Source organism: Struthio camelus, chromosome 6, assembly GCF_040807025.1.
Source record: "Struthio camelus isolate bStrCam1 chromosome 6, bStrCam1.hap1, whole genome shotgun sequence".
NCBI classification, from domain to species: domain Eukaryota; kingdom Metazoa; phylum Chordata; class Aves; order Struthioniformes; family Struthionidae; genus Struthio; species Struthio camelus.
The window spans coordinates 39,429,200-39,456,078 of NC_090947.1; the positions used below are offsets into that span (position 1 = coordinate 39,429,200).

At 42.7% G+C, this 26,879-nt stretch overlaps 1 protein-coding gene across 2 annotated transcripts in view; it reads left to right on the forward strand.

Moving 5' to 3' along the window:
- THSD7B (thrombospondin type 1 domain containing 7B) overlaps positions 1-26,879 on the forward strand; it is a 557,432-nt gene that overhangs the window by 501,932 nt on the left and 28,621 nt on the right. For both annotated transcript variants that reach the window (XM_068949257.1, XM_068949258.1), the window contains 2 exons: positions 19,941-20,074; positions 20,808-20,961. In XM_068949257.1, coding sequence (XP_068805358.1) covers positions 19,941-20,074; positions 20,808-20,961 — 288 coding nt within the window. The remainder of the gene's footprint in view (positions 1-19,940; positions 20,075-20,807; positions 20,962-26,879) is intronic.

Below are 26,879 nucleotides of genomic sequence, written 5' to 3' on the forward strand. Positions count from 1 at the left end.
AGTATTCAGTTTCACTGGGAAAGTGGGGTAAAGATGGCACAATTATAGAAAGAAATACATACATATTATGGGAAGTGGCTGAGTGGAATCAGACAATCTAAAGACTGAAGCTTACCTGTTGAACCAACTAAGTAATTCAGTCCCCAGAGATCCTGGGCTGAATTGGCGATTCAGCTCTCTGGCTCCTTGTCTACTGATGTGGATCAATATCTGACAGCTCTGCTGCCCCTGAGAAGGCGATTGGGGCCTCCGCGGGCTGATCTCAGCAGTCTACATGTTGGGTTTCGTTGGCCGGAGGCAGTCATAATTTCCCTGCCTCCTGTCATTGTACCAGCTTTCAGATGTTACCTCCCACTGAACTAAAGGCCAACTGTTTGACATATTTCTCTTGTAAGGACTTTTGTGCTGTATACCTACAAAGTTGTAAGCTTTGAATAAAGATTTGGCCACTAATAAAATATCTAGCAGCAAGCTGACCTTCCTGATGAAGAAAAAAGATGTGATAACGCAGTGAGGGTAGCAGTGTTCATGGCACGAAGATATCTGCAGGGGTTAAGTCCTACTGACGTTCAGTCCCACTATCTAGTCGCCTCTGAAAGTAGAATTAAAGTTCTTGAGGTGCCTTGAGGCACTAGCATTTTAGCCTAAAATTATTCTTAATGTGCATATTTCATAATCTTATCTGTACAGAGAAATGTACTGCAGTCTGCAGAGAGTTAGGCCAGATGATAAAGGTTAATCTCTGCCTGTCTTCGGGCTCCCAGGAACCCTTGGCAGTGTCCCTGTCTCCACGCTGCTGAATTCCACCACCACGAATTGTGTGCTGACGGATCAAATGCTGCTGGAGAATCAGCCCATGTATGTCAAACCCAATTGCAATGCATGTTTTCATGTCATTGTGCCAAGTAGTGCATTGAAGAAGATGAGGGAGAAGAAAAGGAGTGTATTTTTGTGAAACAGCAAAAAATATTGGAAGACCCTGGCTATTTTTCAGACTCTTATCATGTAATCAGGAACATTCAAAACCAGGAAAAGTTGGAGGGAGATAAGGGACGTGTACAAGGTGGCCGTTACGTTGCGGGTGATAACCTGCAAGGTTCTGAGTGAAGCCGACTGGTCTAATCTTCTTAGGTTTATTTGAGAATAGAATAAAAAACAGCTACCTGATATTGAGATACATGCTTAGAGTTTGTGGGAAAATGTAAACATTTTATGTTGCCAGTTTCTCTCTTAGCTTTGAGGAGCTACAGTGGACTAAAAGAATGGGTAAAGAGCGAGTTAAAAGGAAAGGGGAACATCCTAGAAACAGGTGCCAGTCCAATGGAAGGGAAATAGTGAACTTAATCTCGTGAATCGGTTCAGGGGTTCTTTGCAGTTTCTAATCTATAGAACTATCCTAGGCTCCTGGGCAGAGCTAAGTGTAAACAAGTTCAGTATGTGGATATAAAACTGAATTGTCAAATGAACATGCAGTTCAGAGAGAAAGTAATGTTCTGGCTTGATGGCATGTTCCCATTCTCCATCAAAGTCTGGGTAATCTTTTGTGTCCCCACGTTAAGCTTCACAAGCTTGAGTGGAGTGCTGTTACGCAGCCAATCTGTGCCGAACGGCAACACGTGCTGTGTTTAATGCTAGCGGTATTGTCCAGCTGCTCTGCGCCTCCTGCGAGGGGAGTAGAAAGAGCTAAGCCCTGGTGTGAAAAGGCTTCTGTGGCTAAGCAGCGTCTGTGGGGGCTCATGATGGTTCACGAACACAGAAAGGGTGTAAATATCAAAGAAAGACAGTGGTGATGGGATGGGATGGGACCCAGGGGGTAGCTAGGAGTTATGGGGTGGAATTAAAAACGGGAAGATGTAGCCTGACTATAAGGAAATATCTTCCTAGCTAATCAACCTACGCACCAGTGCCCTTTCCAGACTAAAAGAGCTATTGAAACAGGCATAGACTAATTCCCCCTTAAGAGTGTCTCGGTGTCTCTTACATGCCAGCCTGAGTGAGACCGTGAGTCTGAGCGAAAATGTGTTTACCTCCACCCACTATGGCTGCATCTGGGCTTTGCAACGTGGCTTCCTGCAGAGATCGTTAAACTATCTCTGAGCAAGTTGGCACGTTTGCGGCGTAATGCAATGCCATCTGCAGAGCTTCGGCCGGGCCGTGGAGGCGGCCGGGCCGCGTCGGTGAAGCCCTCTGCGTCTCGGCTGCCGTGCTGCGTGGCGTGGACTCAGCTCTGCTGCTTTCACTTCTCAGCTACTCCGAGTACAGGCTAATGTCCCGTAACTTATCCCCGGGTACGTGTTTGTTCTGCCTGGCTGCCCGCGGTGGAGATAGCTTCACCCACAGCGGATTTAAATGGAATTTTAAGAAGAAAACAATCCAGAAATGAAAATACAGCAGAGAAAGTCAGAATGTTTAGCTCTCAGACTGCTTTGAGAGGAATGAGAAGGATAACCTCGTGTAAGCATTCAGTCCGGGGGGGCTAATTCCCCACAAAAACATGCATTCTTATCATTAGAATTGTTAAAAATGTCAGTTGTTACAAGTAGGTATGCTGTAAATAAGTCTGACTGTGTGTATTACTGCGCACAGCACAGATAAGCTTATCTCGCTCTGTCCTGGTTTGTTCTCCCTGTTTCAGAGCTCCCATTACATACGCCTTTGCTAGAGACCACAGGGGTGGTCTTTCAGTATCTGCTCTAACCTGCTTTTCTTCAAGTCTCCCATAATCCTTCCCCAAGGAGAGGGGTATTTACCCACTGTGGCACCTAATCTCGTTCTCAGGAGGACTTACAAGCGTAGCCATTAGCCTAGCGGCACCTGTTGGCATCTTCGCCGCCCCGGTTCTCCCACTGGCGACACCTCTTGCTGATGCTGGGAGCAGAAAAAAACTTAAGATGGTAATTTTTTAGTAGGGGCGAAGAAGCATTTTTGGAGAGGCGCTCAGGAGAATGGAGGTGCTTTCTCTCAGGCTGGCTCTTTGGTGCCTTGGTTCCTCATGCTCTCTCATCCGCGCTGAGGCCTTCGAGTTACTTCTGGCCTTAAACTCGGATTGCCACCTCGTGGGCGAAGGTGCCGTCTCTCGGCAGAGCGAGGGCTGAAGCGATTGCACGCACCGCAGCAGCCGGCAGCGGGCCAGCGTTGGGTGCTTTGTAAAGCCTTTTAGATGCCAGAATGACGTGAAGAGCCTGGTTCAAGCACGCTGTGAAAGGGACTTAGGCTCCTGAGCTGCTGAGACAACCCTGAAAGCTTTACCCCAGCAGCGTATTTTGCGGGTGGCTTCTCTGCCCGGCTGATGAGGAGGAAAGCTTGGGTGCCAGCGGTAGGGAAGCCGCCATTGTCCTCCGCGCGCTGTGCAAAACCCTCTCCTTCCTCCCTGCCGCCTGATAAGGGGCTTTCTTTAGTTGCTTTGTTGTCACGCCGCGGCATTCAGGTGCAGCCTTAATCATTTTCTTTGTGTGAGCCGAAGAAGGAAAATCCCCTTTCCTTTTGTATGGCAAAGCTACGCTCGGGGACGCTCATTCAGGCCTGCCCGGATGGCAGTGCACGGCCACGGCCGGCTCCGCTGCCATCCGTCCCTGTGCACAGGGACACCCGGCAGGAGCAGTGATGCATAAATTGCGTGGTTTGGAAGACTGCTGGCGGTTTGTGTATTATAAATATCCGGAGCCTGATTTTGCTGACCTCCCTTTCCCACTCATGTAGTACCGTGTAATGAAACCATAAAACAAAAGAGGTTTTGTTCAGCACTGCCATATGTTTTCTGAAATACGAGAGGAAGGCGGAAAAGTCCCCTAAGAGACATTTCTCATGAGGATGAAAGAAAATGTCCCTGAGAAATAGACTGCTGCGATTGCCCCAAATAAGGCAGCGTCTTCATCTGCAAGCTCGCATCCCGTGGCTGCCATGCGCCCGCATGGACTAGTCAAGGCTCCGGTGTAGGGAGTCAGCAGGGGAGTCTGGGGGTCTGGATCTGATCCTGCTGTCACTGGGATAAGTCTGAACTGATTTAGGTTCATTGGCGTCCAGTGTTCACCAGAGCTAAAAAGTCAGGCGTTGTCCTCGATAGGCGTTATTCACAGTGTTTAAAAAGGAAAATGCATTGCCTCAGGCTTGCATTTTCCTCCTGTTTGTAATGTCTTTTGATTTTATGAAGAGTAACGTTTCTGTATCTAAATAGATACAAGCACATATATCAGTGTTGATCATTTGGGTTTGTTTTTTTTTTTTCCCCCCATCTCTGCAGTGCACAAGAGGGAGTTTGTTTGGCACTTTTCCTCTCTGATGATTTTTGTTGATATAAGAGAAGGTAACGGAAGGTAGCGTGATTATTCTATCATACCAACTGAGATAATTAGAAATTTTTTTTAAATTATTATTCCTACCAAATGCAGTGGATTTTTCAGTTCTCTAACACGGCTGTTTCTCCATACCCATCTTAAAAAATGTGGTATAAGTCTATCCTTCTCCACAGCCTAGCTATGTCAACATCTGGCCATTAAAAATGTTATTTGCAAACTGTCTGATGCCTATATGATAAACACTGAAAGGGATTTAATGCCACACTTAAGTATTTTTAAATGAAACTTGCAGTGAGCAATTACTTAACTTGCTGTCAGGTCTTCATCTCCTGGTTATTTATCAGCCTAAATGAAAAGGCAGTGAAATGCCGCAGATTGTTTCCCATTCGGCATACACTGAAATGGATGGTTTGTTTGCATAGCAGTCTGCTGTTGTCGTCGGGCCAAAAGCAACGTGGAAGTGCACGTGGCTGGAGCTCGCACGCGGCTGCCCTGCGAGAGGTAGGGATATAAAGCTGATGAAGCTTGACTCCAGTGCCTGTGTAGTTCGTTGAAAGCAAATGATTTCCAAAAATGACTCTGTATAGTAAGCTTAAAGTAACTGTGGGAGTGTCGCCTGTTGCTCACGCTTAGCGCGAAAGACGGTGCTAAAGTCAGTATTAAGCTGACAGGAGGTAAGTATAAAAACGTTCGCCTTTTTCATAGTTCCTATTTTCGGCGTGTTGTGATCTGTTTCACAATCTCATCGCAGGTAGGAATTGTCTCGTGTGGTTGGGAAGCTCTTCCCGGACTTACCAAAGCCACAAAGGAAAGGCTGGGGTGGAGCCCAGCGGGGCGCCGCGTGTCTTCTACCGCAGAGCAACTGCAGCGCCGGCTCTTGGCGTGCTTCTGCCCGGCCTCATCCATAGTGGGCTTTGTATCATGCCTTGTCAAGCATTTGTAAAACACAGTAAGCCTCTTCTGCTACGGTTTTTCTTTGTGTTTTCCTTTCCTTTACCGCTTTCTGTTTCACTGGCAGTATTCCTTGTTAGCGCCTTTCTCCTTTCTCTGGTTTTCACATGAAATGTTTTTCTGCACAGTGAATACTTGCCCTTCTTTTCTCAAACTCAGGTACAGTTCTTCTCTGTTTTCCTCTCTTTTGTCTTTTCTATAAATCAACCCGTGTTTATGCTTAGTAATTTCCATATGTTCATATATTGCAAACCTATGGCAGGTGTCTGACCCTCAGGATGAACAGTGATGCCTGGCTGGGTGAGGAGGTGGTGGTAACAGTGAAGGACAGCGGGAGCACGTGGCTCGGTGAGAGGCAAAGAAAAGACCTGGAAACCTTTATCCAGGCGCAGGGAGGTCCAACTTAATGTTTTCCAAGCATGCTGTCCATTTTACCCGCTCCAAAGTTACATCAGAGAAATGGAAGTAGTCATTGGTAAACAGATGCAGCTGAGAGAGCATTTGTTTTACTTTTATCATTGCTTATCTGTTTTCTTTCTCCAGCCTGCATGCTACTGGTAACATCCTGATCTAGCTAGAAAGTTTATCATGTCTGCTCAATTCCAGCTCCTGTCTTGGTCACAATTTAGTAGCTGGAGATAACGCAGCAGAGAAAGTACCGTCTTCTTTGCGGACTCGGGGTTTATGAGGTGATATATGGAGTGGCAGAACTCCAATACACTGCTGATCTATAATGTAGAAGTGGTTTGTTGACAACCTCTTAAAATGCATGTAAAATCCACACAGACATAGTTCCTCCTTTTGACTTTAATGTACAGTTTATATTCAAGATAGGTAGCATGGGTTAATAAATGTGGTGCTCCCTTAATGATTAATACCTGATTTAGGAGTCTTCTGTGGAGTTAGGGATTCATGGTTTCCAAGACCAGAAGCAGACCGTGACAATAATCTGCTTTGACCTCTTGTATAATGTAAGCTACTGACTTTGTAGTCAAATCTCTAGCTACCTGTTGAGTTGGAGGAGATTTGTAGAAAGGCACCCCACCTCTACACTTAAGCTGATGGAGAATTTACCCTATATGAGCTTATCCAGTAAATAATTGCCTTCATGATTAAAATATACCTATTTTTAGATATCTGTAATAAAAAATTGTCTAACTACGGCTTCCAGCATTGGGAACATGTGTCTTCAGCTGATAGCTTAAAGAGACATGTAAGAGAAATTTTCTCTATACATTCCCAAAAGTGATTGAGTCTCCTCTTCAGCACCTCTCATCCGAACTAAAAAGGTAAGGCTTTTTAGTTTGCTATTGTAAGACCAGTTTTTCATGCCTTGAAATATTTTTCTGAGTTTCCTTTAACCACTCTGTCATTATCACTGTTATTTTTTAAATGAGGAACAAGACCTGTAGACAGAGTTATAATAGTGCTATTAATATTTAATGTAATGTTAATCCCACTGCCCTGCTTCTGTGTCAGGTAGGAGAGAGGCACAGATTTCACAGTGCAGCCCTGCAGCCTGTGGTTTATTCAAGGAAGGAGTCAATTAGCCAGCGCAGAGCTCAGTGATGCTGCAGATGATAGATTGTTTCAAGGCCTGGGAAGATCTCTTTAGAGCTAGCTGAGGTATTTTTCTGCTACTCTGCATCTGGAGTGATATGGCAGAGTTGCTGTTTTATCTGACAGTGATACCGTGCTTCGTTGACAGACCTGCCATCGTATAGATTGTTGGTAATTATTCTGATGTTTTAAATGTTTACTGATTGCATCCCTCACCAGCTTTTTCATGATTTTGCTTGGGGCTGCAGTAAATTGCTGGTGTCATGAGATCAGAAGCCTGGGTAGGAGTGCCTCAGGCCACGATCGGCTTTTTGCCCATCGCAGCGGCTGCTCCTGAGCAGCTGATGCTTTCCTTTCTGAGAAAGCAACAGTGGGAATTCCACGACTCACTGAGGCACTTTGCTTCCCATCTTCCTAATCTTCCTGTCGTCTGTTGACTCTCAGCGGGTTCAAATCCTTCAGATTTTTTTTTTAAAGCTCAGAGCCTATATCTGAACCTGGTACCCATAGCTGACGTGCGATTTCAGTGTTTTACAAACTGTAGGTTTGTCTTTTTTTACAACATCATGATATTCCTGAGTCATGTCTACTTTATGATTCTTTACAGTTTCTAGATGCTGGGCGCTGGAACTGCTGAGAAGCCAGTTGTCTCCCACCCTTTGTTTGCACTGTTGGTTCTGTTCTTCTCTGTATTAAATTTCAGTCCATTTTTTTCAGTACATTTCTCCAATTTGTAAAAATCATATTGAATTATCTTCCTGTTCTCCAGTTGCCTCACTGTCCCTCCTACCTTGGTAGCAGCTGCAGATTCAGTGTGAATCATTTTCCATCCGTCAGCCTAATATTAACAAAAATATGGCATATGACTGGATTCAGAAATTTAAGCTCTGTAGAGCCATGCATGAGGTTACTTGCCCGTTTTACGCTTTTAACTACTTTCTGAGTATGACTTTGTACTCACCCAACGTATTTTGCACTCACCACATATTAGATTTATCCAGACCATATTTCGTTAGCCTGAGAGTTAGTGTCAAAAAACTTACTCAAGTCAACGTAATACCTACCATTTCATCCCTATCCACAGCATCTGTTATCCTGTTATAGAAGAACGTCAGAATGTTTTGACACAGTTTGCTCTTGAAAAATCCGTATGGCCTGTTACTGGTCTCCTTATTATTTTTCAACTGCTTATAGATAATTTCTATATTAAAATATTTTTTCAAAGAATGAAATTTTATCTGACTGCTTTGCAGTTCAGTGGATACTTTCTCCCCTTTCCTCTGAACGTGTTCTCCGTAAGTCCCAGCTCTCTTACAGTGCATCGTTTGAAGGATGCACATCGTCTTCCCACACGATACTCTCGCCATCGTTTTTAAATAGCGCCCTTTACCCAGTAGTTATTTCAAGATTCTGTCCAAATTTGCCCTCCTTGTTGGCCAAACTTTGCAAGCCGGTGCTGCCCATCATACAGATTTTGTCTTGCCTTTCTTTCCCTTCACTGCTTTGGCGATCTTTCATTTCGTACCGTTCTGTAAGTTGACTACTTTTAGTGTGAGGCCTTTTCTGTGTAGTTCCTGTGGCAAGCAACAGTGTTTCCCTTATTTCTTTGGCTCTGTGGTTTCTTTCAGATCTCCCTTGAAACTTCTCTTTCTGGTCTCTGCCTTTTAATTTTTTTCCTCTCCCTCTGCTACTGGCTTTCTGAGTGAATGCTTTCCTTTAGACAGTTTGCATTGTCCTTAAACTGCTGTTTCCTCTTATTTATACCACGTCCTATTTGCTCTGTTGCATTATTTAATTCTCTAAAAGGTTTAAGTGGAGGGATTTGCGTGGAAGACACGCTGCCAAGCGCGGTATTGTTGTATAATTTTGATATGCATTTACCTTCTACTTTCTCCTTTTACGTCCTGTTTTGGGAGATAGCCTTCTTCTCTATGTTACTTCCAGAAGCACAAATGTGCAAAAATAGTGCTTGGGGGAGCAGCAGAGGTGTAAGAAGTGCTGCATCACTCGTGCCCTGACGTAGCCTCCCTAAATTTCCATCATTACAGAGCAGGGCTTTGGCAGGCTGGTGGCTATATCATTACTGGATACATAACCCACAGGTACACCAACAAATAGGGAATTTTGTATTCTAGTAGGGTCCCCATATTCAGACGTTCAAAAACTCCTCAAGATCACAAGGTAAACATAAATATGCTGTGGTGGCTGGTGTTCCCAGAGCATGGGCTTATGTATATTTGCAGTTAGGCAGTCTTTCCTGGTTAGATTTAATCCAAAAAGATCTATTTGTTATTTATATTGCTTCTGAATGACCAGCAATATTTACAGACACCATTGATGTACATTTTAAATAAATAGCTACTGCAGCAAAAGTTCAACAAGAATGATACTTGAAGTTTTTTTCTTTTTAAACTTCAGATATACTTCTAAATTTTCAGATATTCCTTGCTTGCTAGAGGATGGTCCAGAAGAGTAGAAGTCAGCAGAAGCCTTTCCATTGATTCCCAGTAGAACTTAACCTTTGGCGCAAGGGAGCTCTCCATTTATTAATTACGAGCATGCTTGCTAGGGAGCAGTCTCGCATAGAAGCAGAGTTTCTCTCTGTAGCGCGTTGCTTTTCTAGAACGTATGCGTTTCATAAAGAAAACTGGGCTCTTGGGCTTCAATCTTCTCTGTCTGAATCTACCTACAAGAGCAATCAATCAAAGCTTCAGAATTTCTAAAACTGCAGCAGTGAGATTACAGCTACCTGCAAATCTGTTTGGTCTGAGTCGGTCTGTTCAGAAACCTGAATTCAGTTAGCTTGTCAGGAGGGTGGCTTCTCACCAGTGATGCTAGGAGGTCTGCATTACCTGTAATTATGAAAAGGAAATTGCTTAAGTCACTGCCAAATGCAGTATGAACATCTGCCTGTCTTGGCAGTAAGACAGTTATCATAAATACACTATGCAACAGACTGTCAAATATGCTGGCTTCTGGAGTAACCGGCTCTTCTAAGAGAGATTTTGCAACTCCAGTTAATAATCAGGCTGTGGCTGATGATTCCTGGCTCCAGAGCTGTACGCGCTATCACGCCTTGATTGGCGTCTGGCCTGCTCTCGGCATGAGCGAGGTTGCAGCTTTCCGTCTCTCTCTCGTGGCTGAGGAGGAATCAGACCTGCTGCTAAGTGCGTTTCGGGGTGAATGACAATCCCCTACTAATGTAACAATTAAGGCTGCAAGTTGGCTTCCATTTCTATTCCTGCTTTTGCAACCTAAAACAGGAGCGTTTCTTGCTGAGCGTTTCTTGCTGTGAATGCAGGAAGCCCCAAGAGCAGTTTGCAGCTCTCTTGGCTTCAAGCCTTTGACATAGTCACATGGACGTGTATTTCCAAAAGCATCTAACTTCAACTGTCTGTCACTTACCAGTCTATTCTGTTTCTCAACTTTAGTGCTATCAATCAAATTATTCCTTTCAGCAAACCAGTTTTAAATCTCATATGGAAACATTGTGTCAGTCAAAGATCACACTATATAAGGACAAAAGTATGACTGTTCTGCAACACTGTAATTCGTTCTCATTAAAGGCGTGAAAATAACCTGGCAAAATATTAATTTTTACTTTTTAGACCTTGAGACAGTTTAAAATCTCTTTTAAAAGAAAGACTAAGGCTAAAACTGTGTCTCTGAGGCATCATTTTTAACTTAGCAGTAAGCTGTGATTGTCTTTTCTTTAGATTGCCTATTGTATAGATGTCTACAAAGAAAGTGCTTCCTTGGGACTGTTTGCGTTTAGTACCAGCATTTATTTCATTTCATGTGACAGATGCCTTGGCTTTTGGATCGAGTAATCACTTGCTCATATCCCAGTGGAGCAGAGTTTTGACCTCCCCAAAAGCTATTATTTGGTTTAGGAGAATAGGCTTGCTGCGCAGCGGGATGACGCGGTGGCCAGGTCACCGAGGGACGCGCCGGTGGGTCGCTCGTGTTTCTCAGGGGCTCAGTCAGCTCTGAGCCGTGAGGGTATATCTGCACGCATGTTTCATTTTGAGCATCATTCGGATGAGTGAAGTGGGGACAACGGGCCGCCCAGGCTGGGTTAACAAAAGGTGATTTTGTATTGTTCACTTTGGCCTGCTGTTTCAGGGAGACTTCCTCCAGGCTGTAGGGCAGTGTGATACAGACTTAACTAGTGCGGCTACTGCACCGCTGATGGACCCTGGGAGATTTCTGGTGTAAACTGCCTCCGCTGCTTTTCTGTAGGACGTGCATGGACTATATGCCCACGTTACTGAATTTTTATCATTTAATTATTTCTCCTTAATGAAATCTATTTTGCGTTATTGATTAGTATTCATGGAGATGGGGTTCCCCCTGACAAAGCACAGCTGGCTCTGTTCTGCCTGACATATATGCTGCACTTAATCTACAGGCTTCTCAAAAGATACTGCCACCCAATTAAGATTTAAGTGTCTAAAAGCCTTTAATATCTGTTGTGATTGATATTCCATAATTGTGGGGTTTCTTACCAGATTTCAAGTTAAGCTTCATAGATTTTTTTTTTCTCTTAAGGCTTTGATCTTGAGATACTCTCATGAAATCCAGAGGATAGCTGAATGAACTCCGCTTCATTCTTCAGCATAGTCATGCTTTTCATTCACTCATGAATATATGTCTGGTTTCTACTCAGAGGGCTTCTTCTTCTGAAAGATGGGGAAATCCAGGAGCTGAATACAGCCTTACATTGTAGCAATTTTATTTTAGGCAGAGTTTCTGCTTTCTTCTCAATATTATCGTACAGCAGCTCAACTAATGAATATATAATTTTCTTTCCTTTCTGCTTGTCATGCCCTGCTAACATGGACATCTACAAAGGCTCAGGTTGGTGTTGCAATCTGTCTTCATCTTATTGTTCTCATTTAGTAAAAAAGGACTTCGATGTTCATCAATCAGCTTTTTCCCCCCTCCTCTCCTTAAAACTAGATCCAACATTATTACTGCATAACAGATGCATCCAGAGAGGTGCTACATTCATTTGTTACTCCTGAACTATCCTTCAGCTTCAGCAAAATGTACTGTTTCAAAAACAGGACATTGATTTATTTATATCAGCTTAAATTTGCTATGCTTGCTTTGCTCTGTGTCGGGGAGAAAGCAGCAGCTACAGTATCTAGAGCTTCTGGAATCAGCTCACCAGAGCTCTCGCTAATGACGTGCTGCCTTCGTTTAGACCTGCATATTTGACAACACAGTAAAATGGTATTTGAACATATCTGTGGTCTAGAGTCGATATTTTCCTGATAGCGAAGCAACATAATTGGAAAAAGAAAACAACAAACCAAGCCATAGGAACTGTTGATTTGTAATTTTATGAGCATCTCCCTGATTCACACTTTAAAATTTCCATTTCTTAGTATAATTCTAAAATTGTCCTGCTTAAATATTTCAGATGGGAATACCTGGTATCTGGGAGATATCTGTGCTCAAGTCCTGAAAGGTTGAGGAATATAGTTAGGATAAACCCTCGGGTGCAGGTTTTTGTTTACCAGTCTTCTCATTTACTGTCTTTGTAGTCATGCAATAAGTACCAAACCCAATGCTATTTTCAGACCTGCCTGTATCCTACAGTAAGGTCAAACGGCATCAGCGGCATCAGCCCAGAAGCTCTGCGCTGATGTGCCACGGGGCTGCGGCGTGCTGGCCGGACCGGGCAGACCTTTGGGAGGCGGGTGCGGAGGTGCCGGCTCTGCTGCCGCGTCCCGCGGGAGCCTGCACCGCTCCTTCCCGCGGCGGCCAACGCACCTTAAGGCCTCTAGCTTCTGCCCCTAGTTAGGGAGGTGGAAGTTACTGAAATGAACAATCACTTAGAGAATATTTTCACCGTGTTTTTTCATATTTAATCACACTGACTACTTACTTTAATCTCCAGGAAAGAGTGCTCGCGCTTTACCATATTACAACTCGGTATTTTTAATGCCTGCACCAAATTTACAGAAAATGAAGGGATGCAGCACTAGTAAACGTGAATTAATAAACCGTACTGAGCAGCACGTTAGCTCTGTAAGTGTTGGCTGGAATGGCTGTGGTTCTGCAGAGCTCACTTCAATTAACTTTTTAAACAAGACATTTTCCATTCATTGCGTATATGAATGTGAAAAACACAGGTATCTGTCTTTGCATGTTTAACTATCCATTAGAAGAAAATAAGAGATTTACTAGGAGACCAGTGCTTTTAAAGTCCAACAAAAAGACTAGCTATGGTAAAAGCATCTAAAGAACGTGGTGAGGCGATGTTGAGCGTCCTGGTGTCTTTGTATCAAGGATATACTGTTGCTTTCCTAATTTCTCCTCTTCTCTGTTTTCGCATTGTGACACCAAAATTTTATACTGCAGCAGTAGATCTGCTTTCTTTTCTGATGGCATCATCCTGAAATGTCTTTGTCTAAACTTTTCAGTATCTGATTTTAAGCTGAGATGTCATTGCGTTAGTGCGAGAAATAGAGGGTATTTCCTCATTCAGTACCCTGCTCCCTGAGGGCTCCCTCTCCAGCCTTTAATAAATTGCTTAATTCTTTGTCTTTAAATTTTCTCATGTGTAAATTAGAATGAAAGTTGAACTGTTTTGAGGGTTGGGTTATAAATAGATAATGAAGAGCTGGGGAAACTTCAGAGGATTTGTAGTTGTTTTTACCCTTCCTACTCACAGAAGAGCTTTCTTTTTTGGCAATGTTTTTGAAAGCTGCCACCATGGCTAGTCATTCAGAGTGATTAGGAAGTGTCTTGTTCTGCGTTTCTGGGCTTCCGTACAGCCCAGCGGGCAGAGATTGGGCAGGGATATTTGTGCCCTTCTGTGTTACGGTAGGAACAATTGTTGCCCTGACTCTCAATACATATTTCGTACTTAGACATTAGAATAAAATTGATCCCATCTTTTTCTCAGCTGGGAGGTTTTAGCCTGTTGTAGGTTTTCTCTGAACCAGTGAATCAGGCTTTCATAACCTTATCAAAGTTGTAATTGATTTTCTTTTTCCCTTAACACAAAGGAGGTCAAAAATAGTAACCTCTTTTGATTCAGGTATAAACGGAAACTAAAAGTGCTGAGTTTGTTTCAGTAAGATTTGTGCAATTATATTAGCTGCTAGAGGCATGAAAAAATCCAGGAGTTCCAGTATTTTCACAAATCTATCACAGGCTGATCTGTTCAGAATTTTGTACCGTAAATCATTCTAAAACAGTATCTTATAACTTTGGTGACTAGAGTCCAAATACCTTAAAAAAAAAAAAAAAGTATTCGTCACTGAAACAAGTGCTTGCAAAACCCAAATTGCCTGAAAATTAATTATTCAATCAGTTTTAACACTGATGAGCAGTTAGCCTTTCTCTAGCAATTGTGATCAATACATAAACTACAATGAAATAAAATCAAGTTTATTTTAAAGAGCGTTATTTAATGTTGAAATTTTAATGAGGTTATTTCTGTGATGCAGTATTTTTTCGTATAGAAGTACTTGTCCTTCAGATACATAGTAAATTTTGTGAAGCTTTTAAATGCGTGCTTAGTTCCACCAAATCAATTAAACATGTGCTTACGTAATTACCAAAGTAAGTACTCCATTTTGAATGCAGTTTTAAAGAATTAAATGCAAGAAACTTAGTATCAGAAAATACATGTGTTGGATTAAATGGAATGCAAATGCAGTATTAGGTAGAGCATTACAAGAATTATTCAACTAATAGACGAGTAGAACAGCACCTATCAACCGAGAAAGAGATTTGGACTAGCTGGATGGAGTCAGCATAGAAGGCAAACCTGCAGGTAGTCATGGTGTAACCAGATCCTCACTGTGCATCTCCCACACCTGCGATGGACAAACATGAGTGCAGCTGTATTTCGTGGTGTGCTCTAGATCCAGTCGTATCAGCCTGCTTACAAGGGAAATGCTGGCTGTAGTCCAGCTTTCAAAAAGTCACGGACGTAAGCTGTGAGAGGAGGAGAGGGCTATTTTTGCACAGTGAGATCACACCGCTGCCCCCTCTTGAAGTCCAGATGTGCAAGAAGGATGAAAGTAGGTGTGCAGAAGCATTAGAAGTGAACAAACTGCGGGCAAGTCTCAGTAGGAGTGTTTAGTATCTAAGCTTGAATCTCTTTTCCAACAAGCATCTTTGCAAATCAGGGCAAAACAGCTCTCTTTTTGGCATATACAGTGTTTTTGAGTTATTTGTGGTGGTCTCCATAGTTTAAAAATAGGTTGTGATTTCTTTGGTTCTGGTTGTTTCAAAGTATTCAGTCTAATATAACCTTAGTATAAGAGCAGAGATGTGAAATGAACTTATGTTAGGAATGAATTTAGCCCATTTTTATTAGAAATGAATAGCACAGAGGTTGTCCTCAGGGTCTCAGTCAACTGCTACAGTGATCTGTTTGGTTCTTCTAAAATAATAAGCAGATATTGACTTTAGTTGAGGTGAACACCAAGATTTACTGACTTGAAAGCTAAAATATCGACTGAGGGGAAGCTAGAGTCAATATTTACCTTGAGGGACAATAAATCTTGATGTTCACTGAAATATGAAGTCACTGTGATTTTCAGAAGTGTTGAACACCCGCAGTTCTAGTTTAAGTGCAGGTGCTCCTCAGAAAACCCAGACTTACCTGGAGCATAGCTATGAATTTCTTCTAATGAGTCAGATCGGTTGAGCAAGTGCACTTGTTACATGTCTTCTGGAAGGTTAGTGTTGTTCCTGAGCTACATGTAAATAAATAAATTACAGAATATTGTAAATTGCATGAAAGCTTTCTAGTTCTTGGACAGTTTCACTAAAATGTAAGTGTTGGCTATTAAAGAGAAAATAAGTGGATTACAGTTTGCATATCTTGTTTAAGTACCTGTTAACATGAAGGTACTTTAGCAAGGACTCCGGGTTTGCATTGGAGTGATCGGCATCGGAGTGCACTGGCTGCTTTTTTAGGACAAACCTGTAGCAGGTTTGTCTCTTAAAAAACAGCTTTTGTCTTTCTTTCTTTTATTTAGGACTGGACCCTTCAACCTGATTTTAGGATTCAGACATGAATATACTCCAGATTAATTGTGGTTCGAATTCAGGATATTTTCATCTCAGTTCAAAAAAGCACTTTTTGTTCCAGTCTAAAGTTAATTCTTTGTCCTTTCTTCATTCTTCAAAATATTATTAGTATTTTCGGAAAATTTGCAGTCTTTCCATGTGAGCTACAAAGACCAGGAGTGATACAGTGGTCTCGTGGAAGTCAGTGGTAAAACTCCCAATGGTTAAGTCAGGCAGGATGTCACCCCTTTGGCGTATTCATGGTATCTTGCATCATCTAGCCCAAGAAACAGCATGTGAATGTACATGAAAATTAAGGAAAGCAGCTGATTTTCTGAGATGCTAAAATATCTTGATTGTGTTTATTTCTTGAAAGTATTACAGATGAGGCGCTAAGTCGAGCAAGGAGTAGGGCCAGGCTGGCCTCCTGAGGCATGAAGGTCTGCAGCTCCACAGAGATCAGGCATCATGAGTTTACAGCACATTCCTCCCTCCTGCACAGTGCAGAGGCACTGTACCAGGGCCTGCTAACCAGCCATCATCATCTTTAGCTTGCGTTGGATGGCGTGATCTGAAGGATTTTGTAAATACGCTGTCAATGAAGACGTTTAGGGAGTGCTGAGCATCAAGCAGGTTACTTTCAAAGGAGCTATTGTCTTTGTGTAGTTTGTGCTTGGGATGAGAACTGGCAAAGCTGGATGAGAGGCTTCGGTCTCTGCTGCGGGGAGCGGGCAGGCGGCGTGCAGCGGGGACTGCGCCGGGAGGATACGGGGTGAGGGTCTGACCTGCGGCTTAGGACTTTCCACTTTGCCCATCAGGGCAGGGCGTCCATCGCAGCCCTCTCCCGTCTCAGACCTGCGGTTCCCTGGCTTGGGTGAGGAGTGCAGACACCACGGCATGCTCCAGCACGTATCCACGTCCGGCCAGGGCACTGCTGCGGACCTAGGAGAGGGGAAGCACTCCCAGCTCCCCCTGCTCAGAGGTACCCAAAGAACAGCAAGGCTGAGCTAAAATCCATTGAAAATGCCAAACCAAGAACATCATCTGTTTGACCTTCTTAAACAACACAGCTGTTGGCAAAAGATAGGAATGAAAGGCTTGAAGGCTTTATAAAAAAGAGGAACAAGAACTCATTGGAAACAAACGATGGCTAGCCAGGAGAGAGAAGTGGGAGGCAAACGCTGTGCAGTGGAAGAGAGGAACGTGTGCCAGATCACCAGATTTTTTAAAGGCAAAAACAGAGTCACAAATTATATTCACCGCTTCTAAACAGATGAAAAATGCACATCCACATAGGCTTTCCCTGATGGAAATTCTGCATCTGTGTCAGACTCCCTTTTCAGGCAGAGCTTACCAGTATTTGCGCTAGAGGAAACTGCCCGTCCTAGTGACACGTGGTAGTTATTGACACTATTCTGGTGTCTTGAAAGTAGTGGCAGAGGTGGCATTGCTTGGTCTTAAAACTGGGCAGAGGTGAGAGGTTGTCCAGAAAAACGATGTGTAGTGAGTGATGCCAGCAGAATAGCTTTGCAAAACAGGCTCATTCGTAACAATTATCTTTCTGTTTTTTTGACTGCTAGTATAACCGGGGAATCATGACCAATTTCTAAATGATGACCAAGCTAGTAGTATAATATTGCTCTGGTACGCTCACAGTGGAAGGCACACTGAGCAGGAACGGCAGGGTTTGAGCCTGTTAGTAAAGTACCACGAAAGTCGCGCTGCTGCTGCTGCTGCGTGCCATCTTCCAGGCTGGCATGCCCTCTACACCTTGCCTAAGGCAGCAGGTAGGTCAGCTAGTGAAGTTCCCCATGTAATACTGGCTTTGCACGATTAGGCAGTGGAATATGAATGCTATATGAGGAGCTGTATTATTGCTACCCTGCCTGCCTCAGACAGAGAGCGTTTGAGGTGTTACTCCACTTCACTTGCATTTGTGTAATTGCTTGTGGACATGGTCTCTGTTTTGCCCTCGCACATTTTCTCTGCTAGATTTTAGTTCGTTGGCACTGTATCCCTCCCCAAATCCTGCCTGCTTTCTGGCGCGGAAAGGTATCCCGCTAAGTAGACCCCGCACAATGCTTTGACCACCGAAACTCAGTGGTGGTAAATGCCTGATATTAGTGCTCTCTGCACCTGGACGCGTGCCTCCCTACGGTGTGGGTCTACAGATTGCCCAGATTTTAGCAAAGAGCAATGGGAGATCATTAGGAAACGAGCCAGGATTTCCAGCTTCTTGGGCTTACGCAAGCACGGAGCCAACATTACTGGCTCCTGCCTGCAGCGGGAGTCCTGGAGCCGGTGCAGCGGGTGCTCGTGACATTGCATGCTTCGCAGCTATTTCTTCTAACCCCGAGGAAGGGTTGCTAGTTAGATTAAGGGACAAGGGAGGATCCGATCAGCTCCAAAGCAGCCGTTTCCCACCCCCCGAGCGCCCTGAACTAAGTGTCTCCTATACAGGGCACTGTATTTTGTTGGGGAGTAGAGGCAGAGTAGGGTTTTTTTTTTTTTTTTTTTTTTTGCTGCAGAGCAAGGAAACACTAACAAATGTGTATTTCAGTCCATCCTCTGGGTGTGTTTAGGGACCATTAGCTAAAAAAGAAGGTCCTTTCTCTCTTTGCCCCTGTGTAATACTAGTGAGCTTGGCTGCACAGCTCCTGAGTGGGGCCACTCGATCGGGGAAACTTAGGCCCTATTTATATATTATGTAGATACCTGCGCATCGTACAGTTAGGCGCACAGCCCGGTGCCTCGGTGTGCAGAAATCATCCAGGTCGTGTTGACCCCGTGATGGGCAGTAGGGTCTTGGCGGGCGCAGCGAAGGCCGGAAGCCAGGCTCGCCCCTCTCCGCGGCGGTGCGACGCCGCCGGCGTTGTGCGGGGGGATTCCCGCATCGCGGGTTAGGGCTGCGCGGCTTTCCTCCCTGCCGCGTTAGTCCTGAGAAGTTCCGCATGTTCTCACGGTCTTGGTGCGCAGGCCCCGAGAAAGGGTTTGTGCCTGAGAAGAGCTTACTCCTGGGAAAACCATAACTGTCCCGGCCGTCCAACCGCGATGCCGCTTTTGTGTTCTGCCGCCCTTGATCGGCAGCGTAAGGGTCTGGGGTTTTTTGCTTCTTCAGCTGGCTCCTGGTTTTAATCGTGTGCTTTATTGATAATGGCTTGTCCCCTTCGCCCACGCTGCCGTCCCTCTGCCCCCAGCAGAGCCGCTGCCGAGGCCAGGAAGATGTTGGTGTGCGGACGAGCGCTCTCCGAGGTGCCCTGCGTATTTTTTTCAGTGCAGCGCCATTGCGCTTGGTAAAAAGCAGTAGAGAGCATTGTATCTTCAAATCGGCTTCTGCAGATAATAAACTGGATTCAAAATAGAAAACTTACTCATTTCTGCAACAAAGCTACCAATGGATTCATTAGTTTAAGCATAAAAATTTGCTAATGTAACATTTCGCAGGGTGTTGCTTCTAACGGCTTCAATATCTGTCACCTTTTAAAAATGCTTAGCGAGCTTTGGGCTATGTTTTTCTCTCTACATAGATACTATAGTTCAGGTGAATATACAATGCTGTTTGCCTGGGAGATAGGTTAGAGATAAGTCACTTCCAGGGAAAAAGCATTTATAGGTTTTGGATATAAAAGTGAAATTTGTAGGATGCATAAAATTCCCTTCCTTTACAGTAAATGACTTAAATGAATATGTTAAAAGCAAAGGTAAATGACTACTAATTTTAAGTTTGTACCTTCCGGAACATCAAAGGATTCAATACATCCAATCCTGGCGAAGGGTACGTGATAGATTATTGTGTGAGCAGTCTGAGCAAATGAAATTGTAATGGAATTTTGTTCTGCCTTTAAAAAATAGCTGTTATTTATTCTGTTTCCAGAGATGCTGCATGCATACCACTGTTTATTATACACTTAGAAAATCCTTGGCAAGTCAATAATGCATAAATGAACTTGAAGATATTACAGCGCTCTTAGCATAAGGAACATAAGCCAGGCTGTTTTTCACTGTACTCTTTTCTGGTTTGTGTGAGGCGTTTCTGTGGAGATGCTAACCTGGGTCGTTCAAATGAATAGTTTTGATTCTTTTCCCTGGCAGGTGTATGAAGCAGTCCCATGTTACAGCGAGTGCAATCAGTATGCTTGGGTAGTAGAAGCGTGGTCTCCGTGCAAAATCAACAGCGAACAAAATTCCCTCCACTGTGGAGAAGGAATACAAACGAGAAAAGTCAGGTACGTGAAGACAAAAGCACAGTTACTTCAAATTAAAAAGAGCTAAAACGTGTTTATGTAAAGAAGAAGTAACTGGCCAAGTGACAGTATGTTGTTGAGTCCGATGTATTTCAAACGAAAAGAGGAATGCCTTTATGTGAAAAGGTTTACAGGAAAAGCAGCTCGGAGATGCAGCCTTGTGTTATGATCGAGACTTCTTTGAGGAAGAAGGCATGATGTCTAAATTAGAATTCTTCCACCTAAATGCCATGTTACACAAAAAGCCTCCTGCGCAGCAACCCTCGCCCTCTGATTTGCTAGTGTTCCCGCAGATACTTGCACTGCATTCACTGGAGTGACATTATTAGTAAGTATTCATTTGCCAGGCATAAGGAAATACTGAGTTATTTCCAAATGTTGTGATGTTGCTAGCAGGAACACGAATGTTCTTCCTGCTGGTTGCCATTTGCTGTTCACTCATCTGCTGCTATCCAGTTGAGACAAAAAGCATGCGGTATAAAGCTTGAAGAATTTGTTTAAATATTTCTTGAATAACTGAGTAACAAAAGTGTACATCGTATGTATAATCGTTTGCATTTTTAACGTGATTAATTCCGTATTTTGACCGGTTGTACTGCATAGAACTAATGTTTTATATGTAGTGTCTGACTTGGAGTTGGGCAGACCTGTTGGTCTTCATCACTTCTATAATAAGCTGATGACCATCACGTGAAAAATTCTGTTTTCTGCATAGGTGCGTAAGCATCACCGAGGAACCTGAAGGCGAGACTGTACCCAGTGCCCTGTGTAACCGATCTGAAATCCCAGAAGAAATTCAGAAGTGTAGCTTGTATTGCCCCAGCGAGTGTGCAGTGTCTGACTGGGGACAGTGGAGCAAGTGTCCACAGGTGAGCTCACCTTGCATTTCCTGGGGGGATGTTTCTCATGCTTCTTTCTTCTTGCTGCCCTCGAACCACTTTATAATACAGGTATATTCAAACAACAAAGTAAATGATTTTCCAAGGGAATTCAAGCTTAATGGATTCTACGGCCAGCATGGTTGAATCTGGAGAGTTTGATCTTTCAACAGCTCCAAAGAATGAGCTATAAAAAATTAATTAGTAATACACATTGCTATTACTGTGACAGTTGATTTTACTCATCCTTCCATGTAGTCTGCAAGAAAGAACCCAAGGTAGTACAACGGATGAAAGCATCGGTATTTTAGTTACGGTAAAGGATGTCCGTGTTAAGGAATACTCCCAAGGGAGTGCTCTGTCAAGGACGCACAACTCCTATAACAACCTCCTGGTAAACCATGGTGTTGTCACTCTTTTAGATGGGTCTCAGGCCTGAGAGAATGACTGCTCTCCCTTCTCAAAAGACAGTATTTTTGTCCAGCATCTCCTCCTAAAAACCTTGAAGGCAGATTTGGGGCAACAACAACAGAAGGACATGGCAGCAAATTACTCAAACAATTTCTCCTGTCAAAAAATACTCAAAACACTGTGAATTATGCAGGGATGCAAGCCACTGCCAAATGCCCAGTATTTTTCTAAGTGTTCAAGATGGAGAGAAGCTGCAGATTCTGTCTGGTGAAAATTCTCAGGCCTCAAAGCGTGTAATTTAAAGTCTATTGTTTCTCTCTGATCACTGTTGAAATAGTTGCCAGGTTTAATGTAAGGGGTTTTATAATACACTAGCTTGATGTATTTAAGTGATGAACATATATTCATTGCCTCTATGTTAAAAGCCCATTGTCAGAAATCTGAATGGCTCTTGGACAGGAATTTATACTATTGCTGACACAGATAATTTCCTTCCATAATATTTTGTGCAGCATATCAATATATTCAGTAAGAACATGTCAAATAAAATCTCGCATTTCATTTCCTGTATTTACCTCCTCCTGAGCAGCCTAGTTTTGATGAAGTATAACACTCCTGAAACCAGTATGAATGCTTGGATACCTTTCAGAGTCCCACAGCAGTAGGACGGTTAGGACTGTTTCTTTGCCACTAACTCTTTTTCAGAAATAGATTTTCTTCATTTTGCATGCAGCAAGCTAATGCTGATACCCTCAAGGCCACCAGGTGTTTTTCAGGTGCCTTAGCGGCAGTCAGCTGGTCAGGAAGCACTGCCTAACCCTTTAAGCATCCTGGTATCCCTAAGACATCCTGAGTTTTTGCCAGAAGACTCCTTTTTGGCTGTGGTGAGATCTCCAGGGCCCACAGATGCACAAAAGGGATGTCTAAAATGTTGTGGGCGGCGCTCCGTTAGACTCTTGGCGGTTGCAGTGCCGAGTGCCACAGTCCCTGTGCTTCCTTGCGCATCCTTTTTGCCACCGTAGTTGTTAATTCATAAATGTTAGGGCGTCTGCATGCCAATGCAATTAACTGAACAATATGTTTTCACAAGCTGTTCTACAGCACTTTGTTGGGAAACTGAGATGGCTGTGTGCTGCTAGAGCATGTGTTTAAATAGTTCTGTCCCAACACTAAACAATAAACAGCTTTAGGTTTAATAGAAAATAAAAGCCCCTCTTTGAAGAGTTGACAGCAGTGCTGTCTGGCTTTTACAGCTACATGGGCTGGGCTGTTTGTGTTCCTTCAGTTTTAAGAGAGGAGCACGGGGCACCGTCCCTCCCAGGCTGCACGCACGTACTAAATCTAGCGTGAGCGCTGGATTTGCTGGAGGAGCAGAGCGACCCTACCACAAAGGCGGACTGTGTTTGTTCTGTGCGTGTGTCCCGATGTGATGGAGCAGGGATTGAGAGAAAGGATGGTGGCCAGGAGTGAGCAATTACGCCCACTAGGACAATTAATGCCACCCTCAGCCTCCTGAGTGGCTGCTGGGAAAGGTGGTCACGGAGAATGGCCGCCAACTAATCCGACGAGTCAGTGGAGTGAGCAGAGTCGATGAAGTCAATTATCCAAAAGCGCAGCGATCAGTTTGCATTCGTAGACCCTCTCGTTCAGTAGGACTGCCTGTTTAATTTTGTTTGAGGGAATTTTGTGCAGTAGCTGCTATACTCCTCCGTATAGGCAAACTGGAACAAAATGTCCATTTTGTAAATATGACTCCTGTCACTTCCCCAAGTAACCTGAAAATTTGGAAGGGTCACATTATACCAAGAAGAAAAAAGAAAACCCTTCCTCCCGATTGCTCTCTTTCAAGCACATTTACATATCATATCAAAATAGTTGTCACTCTCTTAGTGACAGCCCTCTTGTAAGGCAGACCAGCAGAGAACGTTCTGGGAAATCTTCCCCTATCTCTAGTCGCTTCTGGCTTACTTGACATAAAGAGGATTTACAAAACTTGATAAATTCTTGTTCATAAGAAACAAGCAACCACAATTTCAGCATCATCTTTGACTAAGTAGCTCTTTCATTTGATATATTTGCCTAGGATTTTGGTCATATGAGGGTTCCTTTCCAGGCGCTTTGGTGTTCTGTTTGTATTTGATAGCGTTCATAATAAATACATCCTGATAGCAGAAAACCAAAGTCTTAGCAGCCAAACATAAAAAAGCCTTTCAGATTATTCAGTTTACCCTTTGTCGATATGTCATTGCATTTTGGATGCTTTTTAGGGTATTATTCAATTTTATCTTGTAACAATGCTCTTTCCAATTGAATATTCAACATTCAGGATTGTAAATGATCTGGAATCTTACTGAAATCAATAAGTCATAAGGGGTGGCCAGTGCTTTGTCAATAGGAAATATTTTCTTCAATACTTCTTTCTGCACAAATATGCATCATTTATAATGTTTCTTTTACTGTTTTTGGCTGCGTTTCCCTTTTGCTTTTAAACAAATTCGTCTTTCCAGAGTCTTCTTTTTAAGTTTCAGATACTTTCAGAATTCCTTTCTATATATTTTCCAACTGAATTGCAGTTTTTGCATTTTGATTATAGGGAGATACACACAAAGATATATTTTAATACAAAATTGCATAAAGATGAATTTTAATATTTTCTCTAAATGTACTTTATTGTGATCGAGACATGCATCTGCCTGAAGTGTAATACCTGAAGGTTACTTTTTGAGGTTCTGTCTCTTTATTGCATTCAAGAAGCTCATAATTACTGACTTAAAGCTTCCCTATTATTCTCTCAGTCTCTGTTGTAAGAAGTAAATTCAAATGGTTTTCCTCTGATTGCAGATGATTTTTTGGCTCATAAAGTTTTCTTCTTTGTAGCTAAGTAACATCCATGTAGCTTAAGTATCCAGGCTTTAAAGCTATTTGAAATAACTGTTTTAAGCTTGCTAGTTAGAGAAAAAATCATGAGAAAATTAGATCAACTTGCATTTTACTTCAGAGATTTCATATGCGTTCCAGCTACAGTAGTGTGTTTAGCCAGACATCATCACTTGATTGCTCAAAGAACCAACTAAACAACCTGGAAACTGAAATCCTGTCATCTCTGTTAAATATTCAGCGATCGAATAACATGCACTACCTGCAGTGTCTTGACTTTGTATTCATCTGACTTGGAAATGTAATTAATTGACTTCAATTGAATTCATCAAAGCATGCTTAAAATGAGTTAATATGCAAGTTGTGCTACAAGTCCCTGAAATAATTATCTCAAATTTATTTTGTTAGCTCTCTTGCTATCGTGTGGGTAACAGTCATAGCCTTGGTATCAGATCTGAGTGGCCTCCGTGTTTGCCTCAGCTGCTGGCATTTCTAGTAGCTAATTGTAAGAGGTCTGAAATTAGTTAATTATTCAGAGTTACATATCCAATGAGTGAGAACAGCTGTCCCTGTTGCAGGGAGCATTTTCCACATGGATCAATAGCAACATGCACCACTGAGGAGTTGCAGCAGTTGAGTTGTTATGCTCTTGAACCTGCTGTGTGCGCGTAGGATGTAAATAACTGATTGTGTTCAAAGCGGGACTAGGCAACGCAGGTGACTTGGAGGTTTCTGGTTGCGCCTTTTGTCTTAGGCGTGAGCCTGAGTTGTTAGTGTTTGGAAATGCTTTCCTCTCTGCAGCCATCTGGGAAAGAAGTTGTGTGCTCGTTTGTGGACTTTGTGGCTCCCTGCATGCGTTACTGAAGTCTTCGTCATGCTATACATAGGTTTGGCATGGGACCTGTAGCGTAGAGACTAGATTAAAGAATTAAACTGGTACGGAGTTATATTTCTAGCCCAAGGAATAACTTGCTCAAGTGAAACATGAGACTGGTCCAGGATGTTTTTAGAAAAATGTACACTGCTGCTTTCACATATTTGTGACTTGATTTTTTTTTTTTTTTTTTGGTGTGGCCTTATCAAAAAGTTAGTATCTGCTGTATTTCTTAGATTCCTGGTTCTATTTTTATTTGTCTTCATTAATGATAATTTTAGAAAAATAACTGTTACAGTGGATGCAGGTAAGGTTTCAGAACTTTGATGCCTCTCAAAAAGAAAATGTAGGCAAATGCATTTTCATTTTAAAAGACTGCTTGCATTTGTTACAAAACGCTTACATCTGCATGAATAATATTATAATGGTTCATTGCACTGTTAAAACTACTTAAACCTGTTACTGCAGATGCATTTACCTTAGTTTAAGGTGGTATGCTTCATTATGAATGGCCTGTTAAGTGTGATGTGGCTAGCTATTTATAGTGCGGTATGCATTATAGGAGCTATTTGATAAATTAGACAGCTTAAAGGGCTGTCTAATGGATTGTGACTTTTGTGCTGTACAATTATGATGCATATGAAAGCCTCGATCAATGGGTAACATTTTAAGTCAATCATAAAGAAGGTCGAATAGTATATATTAGTGTGTAATATGTTAATGACTGTTATTCAGGAACTTAGCATTTATAACCTTTACAATTTTGTTTTACTTAATACCCTTCTATTCCAGAGCAAACTTTCTGTGCTTTGTCTGTTCTCTTACTGTCTGGAGAAAAAGCTGGGTACGTTCTTTGTGTATGTTTATATCCCTCACTTTTGTGTTCACTTAAAATAGTGACAAGTAGTGGCTAAATGATTGGCTAAAAAAAACATTAAAGATGCGGTAGTTACAGTGCCAAGAATTCCTCCATAGAAACGAGATGATAGCTTTAGTAACATCTGAAGTGAATGGCCCTTTGGGAAAACCTTTGATTCATTCCTCTCTGAACATGCTGTGTACCTCTTGTTGCTTCAGAATATCTTTTTCTGTAGTGGTTTATATAATTTAGTCTATAGATTCCTGGCTCTAGCTCAACTTTTTTCACACTCGATGGAAAAGGATAATAGAAATAGTGAGGCTTAATATAACAAAGTAGGCTGCAACAGTATAGTTATACTTGGGAAGAATCTTATTGTGTCTATGTGTGATATCTTTATGCTGTAGGATATTAGTTTGGGTCCTGAGTTGGGTCCTTGTTATTCTTTCAAGATAGAAATTAATCCCATCTTTATCACCGATATCAGAGGAAGCTTGTGCCTAAATTATACGCTCCGTTGATTACAATTATCGAGCAAGAATCTTGGGCTAAATCCAGCCAGCAGCTTAGACTTTAAAACTTAAACGTCAAATTTAGTTTGTGTCTAACCTTGAAAGTTAAGGCTTCGCTTAAAGTTCTCCAGGCCTCTGAACTTCTACTTCTGTGCATCGGTTACCCCCCGTCTCTCAGGTGTTGCTCTCTCTCTTGTGTCTGTGACCAGTCAGAATCCATATCCATCTCCCTTCTTTCATCTGTACGTCTGAGATCTGTTTATAGCCTGGATGGTGTAGGAGGTGGGTTCCAGTTATCCTGATTAGAGGCGGAAGTTAGACAAAGGTTTTCCACTTGCTAAGCAGGTAGTAAACTCTCATAATCTCCAAGTTAAGC